Source organism: Tribolium madens, unplaced genomic scaffold, assembly GCF_015345945.1.
Source record: "Tribolium madens isolate multiple individuals breed KSU strain unplaced genomic scaffold, Tmad_KSU_1.1 Scaffold_11;HRSCAF=98;Tcas5.2_LG3b, whole genome shotgun sequence".
In the NCBI taxonomy this organism is placed as follows: domain Eukaryota; kingdom Metazoa; phylum Arthropoda; class Insecta; order Coleoptera; family Tenebrionidae; genus Tribolium; species Tribolium madens.
The window spans coordinates 7,757,465-7,767,989 of NW_025400975.1; the positions used below are offsets into that span (position 1 = coordinate 7,757,465).

The following is a 10,525-nucleotide window of genomic DNA, read 5'->3' on the forward strand; positions in this document are numbered from 1 at the left end:
TAAAGAAACAGTTTTTGTTTATTCTAATTAGAACAAAGAAGGTGCAATTGACCATTTTTAAGCAAAAGAAGAGTCTTAAAACAAATACTTTTATAAAAATGCAATTTTAAGTAAGATTAACATGCATTTCTCTTATATGGAACAATGCTTGATTAGCAAATCTTAACTTCAAAAAATCATATCTTGAAAACCACTCGGTATATTTTTTTGAAAAATAGGATTATAAGTAATAAAGAGATGCTCTACACGATGGTAATGATGAAAAAAAAATTACTCGTAAGGTTTTTCTTAGATTATTTCGATTTACTTCGAACTTCTTCGAACACTGTTCGAAGAAAAGTTTGCCAATATTCAATCTCAAATTTTATATCATTCTAAAGGGCAAGGCCATCCCTTTAGAATGGTCTTTATTTGAAGGAAATCGGCATAATAGTTATTGAGTAATGATTTTTTAAAATTAAAGTATTTTAAATTTATTTAAATTAGAAAAAAAAATAGTTCAAAGTATGTGGACTTTTTGAAATTTTTTTTAGTGCATTTGATTTGTCTCACTGAGACGAACAAAATGATATAAAATTTGTCAAGTTTGTCACGACATGACTTTTTCTTTTCGCCTTGTGTAATTAATAACTGCTGCCAACCTATGATAAAAACAGTGCCGGTTTGATTCAAACCATCCATTTCCGCCAGAAGTTGGGAAACCACCCTGTCCATCACGCCGCCGGAGTCACCGGAAGCGCCCCTATTGGGGGCCAGCGAGTCCAATTCGTCGAAAAATATTATGCAAGGGGAGGCGTCACGCGCTTTTTCAAACACTAGAAAAAATTTCCGGAGTTGGGGATAAAATTAGTAATAAAAATAATACCCTCTCGCACGTTTTGTTCCGATTGGCCCACATACATATTCAACAATTCGGGGCCTTTGACTGACAAAAAACACAAACCACATTCGGTGGCGACCGCTTTCGCCATGAGGGTTTTTCCGGTGCCCGGAGGGCCGTAGAGCAAAATCCCTAATTAAGTTTTTTGATCAGTAAAAATAATAAATGCACAGTAAAGACAATGAATGAATGTCTACGCGTATGCTGATTATACTGATTACCATTTGTGCGCAGTTTCCAGTCCTTGCTAAAATCATTCTTGCGCAGGGGCACCACTCTCCAATAATAATAAATATATAGTAAAAATATTAAATGCCCAGTAACAATAATAATAAATGCAAATAAAAAATAATAAATCGCGAAGCGTTCAAAAACAAACAACAAAATAGGCCAAAGATGTCGTTATTTTCGCCTTATTCAAACATTTAAGCACGTTTTTGATATAAAAACAAAAAAATTTCGAAAAATTTAGTTTAAACAAGCTAGAGAAATTACAAAATTAAATCGACATTGGTTCGTTTTTTTTTGTTTGTTTCACTCGACTTACTTCGTTTTTAAACCAGAGGCTCATTTATTTTGTAAAATCTTGTCTAAACACGCCTAAGAATCACAAAAAGAATTGATATTGATGTTATTTTCCTAGTTTTACTGAAATTAAGTGGTCTTTGATATAAATTAAGACAAAAATAAGCAGAAAAACCACAAAATTTAGTCGAAAACAAACCAAAAAATCAACAAATGAAGTCGAAAATTATATTATTTTTGCATTTCTCGAGCTAAAAACGCAATTATTTCGCAAATTTTGTTCAAAACAAGCCTAAAAAACACAAAATTAGGCTGAACATAATGTCACTTTTGCCTTTTTCGAGAGTTTAAGCAGATTTTTACATGAAAATACCGTTTTTTCCCGAGATTTTGCCATATACCGAGCCAAAAATCACAATTTTTTTTAAGACAAAATTTCGATAAAAACAAGCAAAAAATTTCAACAAGAGGTCAAAAATGTTGCTATTTTTGCCTTTTTCAGGTGTAAATATAAATAAATGTAAAAATAATAATATAAAAATAAGTACCAATAATAATTTTTGCGCAGGGGCAAAATTGTTATGTAACCAAAACTGAAAATTCTTTAAATTTTATGTTGTATTACAAATTCTGATTAAAATTACTGAGCGTTTATTATTTATACGCTGCAAAACATTATACAGGGTAGTCCAAAAGTCAGGAAATGATTTTATTCTGGCGAAACTATCATTTTTTTTGAAAATAAATTCATAGGCTTTAATGACTATAGAAATGCTATTCAAAAAAAATTTGATTATTAATTAATTATAGTAATTATTTTTTTCAAATGGAAGCCTAGTCAATTTTTTTTAGATAACGAGCTTGTTACAAGAATTCTTGCTGTGCAAAACTTTTTTGTAAACCTTACACTTTTTTGATAAAAAAATGTTTGACTTACAAAAATTAAAGAATTTTTTTTGAGTAAACTTCCAGTTTTATTTGGAAATAAATTAATAAATTTAAATAAAAAGAAAATTATGACAGTTTGTAAGAATTATTCAAGTAACATTAGAATCGCATTTTAGGTATTATTAGAAAACGTACTTTGATAATATAACCATATGATCACTTTGCCTATTTAAGAAATGTTACAAATTTAAGGTTTATTCAAAAAAAATATATTATTATTGGTTGGAATTCTTCTCTGTCTTCCTTTTTTGTTATGTCATTCTTTGTCCAATTAAAATTAAAATTGAATTTTTGTTTTGTATTTTTGGCTGTTGCAGGTATTTTGAGTTTTCCTTTTTACGTGGGTGGTGGTATAAGAACAATTATTTTTTTAATCAATTTATGAAACCAAAACTAGCAAAAATAAAATTTTGGTCGTTTTCGGCTGTCTCACTTTCGGAATAATCAGATAAGTCTGAATGAGATATTTTTTCAAGACGTAGACGAAATTTATCCCGCTTTTCAGGCATGTTTGTTTTTTTTCTATAAAAACACCTCGTCTTGATGAAAAAAAAGTTCATAATCTGTTTAAAAAATAAGTACTTTAGAGGCAGTGCAACCATATGGTTACGTATCAATTTAATTGCAAAAAACATCAACTATTTCTAGATTGAACTAAACTAAGTTACTAGAACTATCATACTATTCATAATAAATGCCCCATCATCAAAATTTTCATAAAAATTTGTTTTACGCGAAAATCTAAGCTAACATAACCGCATTATTGTTATTATTTTATTTTTATTTACAAAAATATGTTTATGCATTTTATAAAAGTACAAAAATATTTATTAAAAATGTTACAATTTACGTCAAAAAAATTATAAACTTTATCTGTTGTCAAAACTTTCTTCCACCGGCCAAGGGCTGGTTGGTTCTTTGTAACAATAAATAAAAAACCGTTTCTATTTAAGAAAAAAAATATCTCAAAAGTTTAAACAATTAATCAAAATAAAAAATATTTTGGCAACGCTCCTTTACAACCTTTAAACATTTATTAATTTTTTACAAAAAAAAGTCAAACATTTTTTTAACAAAAAAGTGTGAGGTTTACAAAAAAATTGCACAGCAACAATTCTTATAACAAGTTCGTTGTCTAAAAAAACTTGTGGTAGGTTTCCATTAAAAAAAAATTGTTACTATGTTTATCTTGTAAGTGTAAACAATTAATTATTAATCAATTTTTTTTTGAATAGCATAGCCATTGCACACCTATAAATTTATTTGCCAAAACCAGACTTTTGGACCAACCTGTATTATACTGACCATTTTTAATTTTTCACTGTGCAAAAATTAATTAAATACTGATCATTTATCATTTTACACTGATCAGAAAAATAGCACAAAATCTCTCACCGGATCTTTTCAATCCGGTCGATTTCAAAAGTCCGGGATGTCTAAGGGGCAATTTTATAGTTTTAATTATTTCTTGTTTCACTTCCGTTAAACCGCCAACGTCCGACCACTTGACTTGGGGCACTCTTGGTGCCCCTAAACTCTCACTATAATTTGATTGCATCAAGTCTGAAAAATCAAAACTGTTTTCTTGTAATTAAAACAAGCGAGTTACCCAAAGCACGGAGAAAATTATCTCGAGGTATGAATTTTTCTTCTAAATTATTTTCTGTTTCAGCATAATGAATCAATGTTCGCAAATCCTCAAATAAAAATCCGTGAGTTTTGTTGGCAATTTGGCTCATGTTAATTCCACTCGTAATGTTTTTACTCTCTAAAATCCAGTTTAATATTTTTTCTCTTTCTTGGTCGTTTGGTGCTTTTATTTCGAAAGTTTTCAGAAAAGTTCGTCTGAGTTCTATTGGTATATTTTTATCGCTGCTGCAGCAGATTAAAATCAACGGAAATGAGTTGCTTTCAAAGAGAGTTTTAACTTCATTTATAAAATAACTAATCAATCGTTCGTCGTACTGTCCTTCGTTGTTTTTCCCAAAATTCTGCAATTCACAAAATGATCCGTTTTTATTACTTTTTTTGATTAAAGAGTAAAAAAGTCATTAAGGTTTTATTGTGATGAATCGATTTATTGTTAATAAAGTTGACAGTTATTTACAAGTACGGCAGCGCAGAGGATGGCAAACTTATTTGTTGAACAAAAAATATCAATAATTGCTAACGTAATTTTGAAAAAAAAATTACTAAATACTAAAAATCTATAAGCGAAAATTCAAGTAAGGCAAAACACAAAAGAATTCTTTATGTTTAGGACCATAAAATACATAAAATTGTTATTTTATAATATGACAATACATATAAATAACACCTATTTAAAAAACATAAACAAAAACTTGGAAATTAAGGAAACAGAAATTAAATCTTCTAAAATTATATTACACAAGTAGACAAAACGATGATATTTAATAAACTAAATGTAAAATTTTATATCCTAATTGTTGTAACTGGAAATATAAATGTGCATAAATTAAAGCTACGAAATAGTGTTTCAGAAATAACGAAAGAAAAATGTTTGAATTTTTTAGAAATTGTATTTAAAAACTAGTTTTTTCTATGTCGAAAGTAGGTAAACCAAGTTTCCATATTTTTGATATAAAAATGCACTGAAATGTGTATGTAACTAGTGTTTGTGCTACGATCCTGACAGAAAGTAAGATTTTTCATTCTAATTTCAGAGAAGAAAGTGGAAAATTATCTCTTTAGGAGGAAAAATTTTACCTCCCTCATCTGTCAAAATTACAATAGAAATATGTTTTATGTAATCTTTCACAGAGAAAAAATTTGTTGCCTCGACAAATCTCGGGCTCTGTGGGAGAAAAAGATACACTTTTCTTCCTTGTTAGCAAAAGTTGATTTTTCTGAGAACCCTACATATTATTTTTTTTTAATAATTCAAAATTTTATTTTAGTTTCATTGTTTTTACTTGTTTTGTTATTCACCAAAAAAAATTTCTCTACACTGTAAGAATTAATTGATGCAAAATCTATCAAATAAAGAATTTTGAAACAAAAGGGTTTATTACACTTTTTGGTGATTTTTGAAAGGCTGTAACTCTTTGAAAAATGGTCGTATTTAGATTAAAAAAAAACTTTTTGAAGCTTCAAGTTTCCAGTCTTGAAATTCTTTGGTAAAAAATTTTTCTGAGCTACGGTTATCACGCTATCCTGGGAAATAACCCGAGAATTTTTTTATATTTTTTTTGTTTTGGCCCACGGAATTTTTTTTAGTTAAATCAATACATGGGCCGGATAGTTTATTTATTCAGCTTTAATTGCTTTTTTATATTCTCTTTACGTCAATTTGTAACTGAGATATCTGACTTTTAATGGAAAAGTATCTTTTTCACTTTTAACATTGATTAAAAAAAGTAACTTTTTTTCTCGCACTATTTCTTAGGTCTGCGTAATAAGCGTAGTTCAGAAAATTTTTTTCAAAGTCATAACTAGGAACTTGAAGCTTCAAAATGTTTTTTTTTATTTAAATACGACCATTAATTAAAAAATAGGAATTTTTTTTGTTCTCTTAATTTTTTCAGTAGTGTATAAAAAAGTTATCACTGTATCAGTACATTTTCTACATTTAATAAATTCCAAATCCTTGCCTTTTGGCGAAAAACACGAGGAATTCGTCCTCGCCCCCCGATAAACCAAAGATATATTTAGAACGCAACACGAAAATTCCAAGATCAAATGCGACTTTATAAAAATTCCTTGTAAAAACTTAGCACAATTTATTTTTATTTATTTTCTTTCGATAAGCCACAACCGTCGCAATTAAAAAACAAAAAGCGAAATTCTTTCAAGATTAAAACATTCATTTGAAGAAAACAAGTGATATTGTTGAGTAAACAGTGCCATTATCTCACCTCAAAATTCCTTATTTGCAAGATGGAGGGGGCGGCCATTTTCGCAGCAAAAAAACTATTCCGCAGTTTCGTCTCATTTTGGGCGTAAGTAGTTGCAGTAACGTCAAAATTACTAATTGTGGACAAATGCATGCCTAGTGTGGAAGCCAAACATTTGATTAACAAACTTTTCCCGCTCCCTCGTCGCCCTTCGAGAAGAAAAACTGGTAAAAAATTACTTTTATCTGAAAAAAAAAATCACGAGATTATTGTTAAATTAAAAGCCCCAGAAATTAATACTTTTCTTGATAAATGGAAGAACAGCTTTTCTAAGATCCCCAAAATACGTATCAAAGGCACTTGGGAGTGTTTTTTCTAAATCTAGATTCTCATTTGGAATAAAACTCTGAATATTTGTAGCCTGTTTTAGGGTAGTTTTCTTCGAACACAAATAACCCCCTTCTACGTTGTCCCCCAAATAAATTATTTTATTACATTTAAAGTGTAACTTCTCATTGATATTTGTAATTTTATTTGTTTGGTAAAACACCTCTTTTCCGTGTTTTTTCAAGTCTATACTTATCAAATCTCCCTCGTATAATAATTTTGGCACATCAAAAAAATTCTTTAAACAAGAATCTATAACAAAGTGGCTCCAATCACACGCCGAATTGACCAAAGACAACTCGACCTCATCCGCAAATTGGAGATTTTCACACCCACATTTTTTAAAACTGCCAGTTATAGCCCCCTTCAAATTGTACAACAAATTGTAACTCAACAAGGCCACACTTTTGTTATCAAATTTTTTCGTAATTACGTTAACTTTCCTCGAAGTGTTATTAACAACAATGTACTTAAGACAACTCCGTTCCACGTTATCATTCACAACTATCGTGTTATCAATGTCCCAAAGAGTCTCCCGGACGAAATTGGTCAAAAATTCGGGGCTAACTCCTCGTAATGTAAATATTTGTTGTTGTTTCAAAATATCACAGTAGTTTACAATCATGTAAATAATAAAACAGTGAGAATTGTGTCTGGGGTACGCAATTTTGGCCAAATACACCAGAAATTGGAGGTCTTTTTGCTTACTCATTTTGGAGGTTAGGAAATTTGTCAGCTGTATTTTTCATTTAGTTTGTGTTCAGGGGAGGGAAACTAGTCATTTTGTACCACAATCAAGTCATAATTATTCATTTTTGTCACACTTTATGGAATTGCAAATGTTGGGTTAACACCGCTGTCAAACTTGACGTCTAATGCTGCCAATATAGAGAAGATAAAATAACTAGGAGTATTCGAAAATGTCCTCTATCTAGCACCATTTTGTGCGTTTTATTTATTAAACTGTCAAACTTGACGCATAATCGTGGTAGCCAATCTAGAAAAAATAAAATAACTAGGATTTTTCGGAAATAATCCGCCATTTGGCACCCCAGCGCCATTTTGTGCGTTGTATATTAATTCAAAACCCTCTTTCATGGTTTATCGGAGATAAACAAGAAAAAATGTGTTTTCATAAAATGACGATGAGTCATTGGAAAAAGCGCAAGCTCAGGGGAAATTTTGAAAGGGTAGTAACCACCCTTGTTTGTGCATGTTATACTCATGCAACAAGGGTTGGTTCAGTTATTTCATTAGTTTCATTACCATGAAATTTGGCACTAATTTTTGACCATTTTTTGTTACCAAAAAATAATAAAAATAATTAAAGTAAGTAAATTTTCACGCTTGAATTGTCCTTCAACAAATTGCTTATAATTGCCCAATTATTTACCTATACGCTAATAGAAAAATCAATTTGGTCCTGTAATTTCAGTCACACCAGTGCGATGTCTCACACCATAACAAAACAAAGTTGATGGAAAATTTGGGAAATTAGAAAATGGGTTGCAACACTAGCAAAGAGACTGTGCCACCAGAAGAAGAGAATAGGGAACAAAAAGAAAATGAAAAAGACACAAGTGAGAGAAAAGGTCAGTAAAAATTTTTTTTTCACGCAAAAAAAGATTCAAGTTTGTCATCATTGTCATCATCGATCTTTCGGAATGAGTTGTTACGCCCATAAACCCGCTAAAGATAGGACAGGCGTGGTTTAATGTGAGATTTTTGACTGTTATTGATCCAGTGATGTCCACTCTTGCATGAAATAATTTAGATTTTGCGAGTGATTTGATCAAAATTAAAGCGGATAAATATCATTGCCTTCTCGAAAATAAATGGAGAAGATCAATACTTAGTACCTATTCCGCGCTGTACACCACGACCTATTAATAATACCCAACAATATCCTTTTTTTTCCTGGTTACGACTTGAAAAGTTGCTGTAATATTTATTTCAAGTTGTTTCCACTCTCTCTGGTTATCTTTTTAAATTAACACTGAAGTGGACAAAACAGGACGTCAAACTTTTTAAATATTTATTATATAGGGTGCGCCAGAACTCGCGCCCCAGAGAAAAATGCCATATAAAGTAAGATACCAGAACCACGGTTATGAGAGTTTAAATTTTGCACTTTGACTCTATTTATTTCTGTTGGGAAAATAATTTTCCAAGTTTTTTTGCTACAGGCTATTAGAAGAAGAAACAAGGAAGCAGTATCCCAAATTAATGTTTAATGTTATTTGTGGCTTTTATTAGGAAAATTTTTGTACCATTACTAAATAATTGAGTTTGGCGCACTCTGTATATGAAATGGAAGAAAAAGTTCAAGCACTATTTTTAATATTTAATTTTTATAATTATGTAATAAACTAAATTTAAACTAAATATACGAATTAGTGATTATTTAAAAATAATATATGCATTTCCGGATTTGAATTTTTTTGTTCATTGCATAATTTTTTATAATTTTAATAAACCAAAATTTTGTGACAAAATGCTACAGATTGCTGATTACATAAAACATATTTCACAATCAATAGCAAAAAATGAGACTATCATTTTTGCACATGTTTTCCGGATACCATTAGATATTAGTCATCTTTTTGGAATTTTCCTCAATTTCTATTTATCGTAGGGTCTTAACTATTATCTAATAAGTCAGATGATTTTTGTAATATAGTTCAAAGTCAAGGTTTGTTGTTAAGAGGAACAAAATTCTAGATTTCTTTTCTTACTTTTTTTGGATAATCACAAATTTTATTTATTCTAGACTGCTTATAAATCATTACTTGCAGAATTACAAAATTGCCAAGATTTTTTACATTTACTATTTAAAAAAAATTGATTTTTTTGCATTTTTTAACCAAATACTTAAAGTAATAAATTTTTATTATTGCTATATTTTGCTAGTAATAAAGCAATTTTAATTGGTTTCTTACACGTTATTTGCAAAATGGCATTAACAAGGGAAAGATATGTGTTATAAACAATATTTTGTCGCAGAATAATCAGCATTGTTTAATTAAACTTTAACACAATTAAAAATATAAACTTGAGGGGCAAGGATCCTCAAATTGAGAAAAAACATTCAGCACTTGAATTTTCCAAATTCAAACTAGTATTCACGTGATTCCAGATTTTCAAAGTAATACTGAAATGTTTTAGTTTATTTTGTTTTATTATACCTTTTGGAATAATAAAAATACTTTATAGTAAACATAATTCAGATAGAATTTTGTAAACTTTGATAAAACCCGAAAGTTGAATTTCAGCTTTTTTTGACTCATTAAAATGGTGGCATAACTTCGAAATATTTATAAATAGATTTTTTTCAAAATTTTTTGTATTTTATCTTACATGAAATTTTTCTCTGAGGCGTGAGTTCTGACGCACCCTGTATCTGTAACTATTCCACAATTTTTGCATAAGTAAATCCAAAAATAACCAAAAATGACACAGATTACTTCTTTTTTATACTGAATATAGCGTAAATTTCTTCTAATGTTAAGCAGCAAAAATCGGTTAATATTTTTTATCCCAAAAACCTTGGTTTTCAGGAAAAAATCTAATACTTTGTTTTATTGTTGTCCAAAGAGTTTATCACTACCACTCCGAATTGCAAGTATTTTTTGTTTCTCAGTACTCCAGAAATACATTTTTTATAAAGATTTTTTACTGCTTCCGTGGTTGGTTTCTTCGTCTATGTTGTGATAATTTTACGACAAACCTAGAAAAAGTTGTTTAATTTTGAAACAAATAAAATTAGTTTAACACAATAATGAATGCTAAATTAGACACCAGGAATAAGATCCTTTAAAACTTCTTGTGGGTATATTAAAAAAAATGATGTAAATGTAAAACTTTTATTTATGGCCCAATTTTAAAAATTAAAAAAATATATTTAAATGGCTTTTAAAAATTATTTGAATGG

The 10,525-nt window shown here is 29.4% G+C and overlaps 2 protein-coding genes across 5 annotated transcripts in view; one reads left to right on the plus strand and one right to left on the minus strand.

Moving 5' to 3' along the window:
- The window catches only part of LOC123006489 (peroxisome assembly factor 2), a 13,781-nt gene extending 6,317 nt beyond the window's left edge, over positions 1-7,464 (minus strand). Inside the window, exons 1-6 of the mRNA XM_044401018.1 lie at positions 6,508-7,464; positions 6,229-6,452; positions 3,963-4,344; positions 3,749-3,916; positions 866-1,012; positions 520-815 (exon numbers count right to left, since the gene is read on the minus strand). Of these exons, the coding sequence (XP_044256953.1) occupies positions 520-815; positions 866-1,012; positions 3,749-3,916; positions 3,963-4,344; positions 6,229-6,452; positions 6,508-7,306 (2,016 nt within the window). The 5' untranslated portion in view covers positions 7,307-7,464. The remainder of the gene's footprint in view (positions 1-519; positions 816-865; positions 1,013-3,748; positions 3,917-3,962; positions 4,345-6,228; positions 6,453-6,507) is intronic.
- The window catches only part of LOC123008545 (neuromodulin), a 35,708-nt gene that overhangs the window by 6,574 nt on the left and 18,609 nt on the right, over positions 1-10,525 (plus strand). For 2 of the 4 annotated variants that reach the window (XM_044404606.1, XM_044404692.1), the window contains exon 2: positions 8,030-8,186. In XM_044404606.1, coding sequence (XP_044260541.1) covers positions 8,096-8,186 — 91 coding nt within the window. In that variant the 5' untranslated portion in view covers positions 8,030-8,095. Of the gene's footprint in view, positions 1-6,309; positions 6,435-7,804; positions 7,924-8,029; positions 8,187-10,525 lie in introns of those variants that run through there. The other 2 variants (XM_044404437.1, XM_044404526.1) reach the window with 2 other exon arrangements.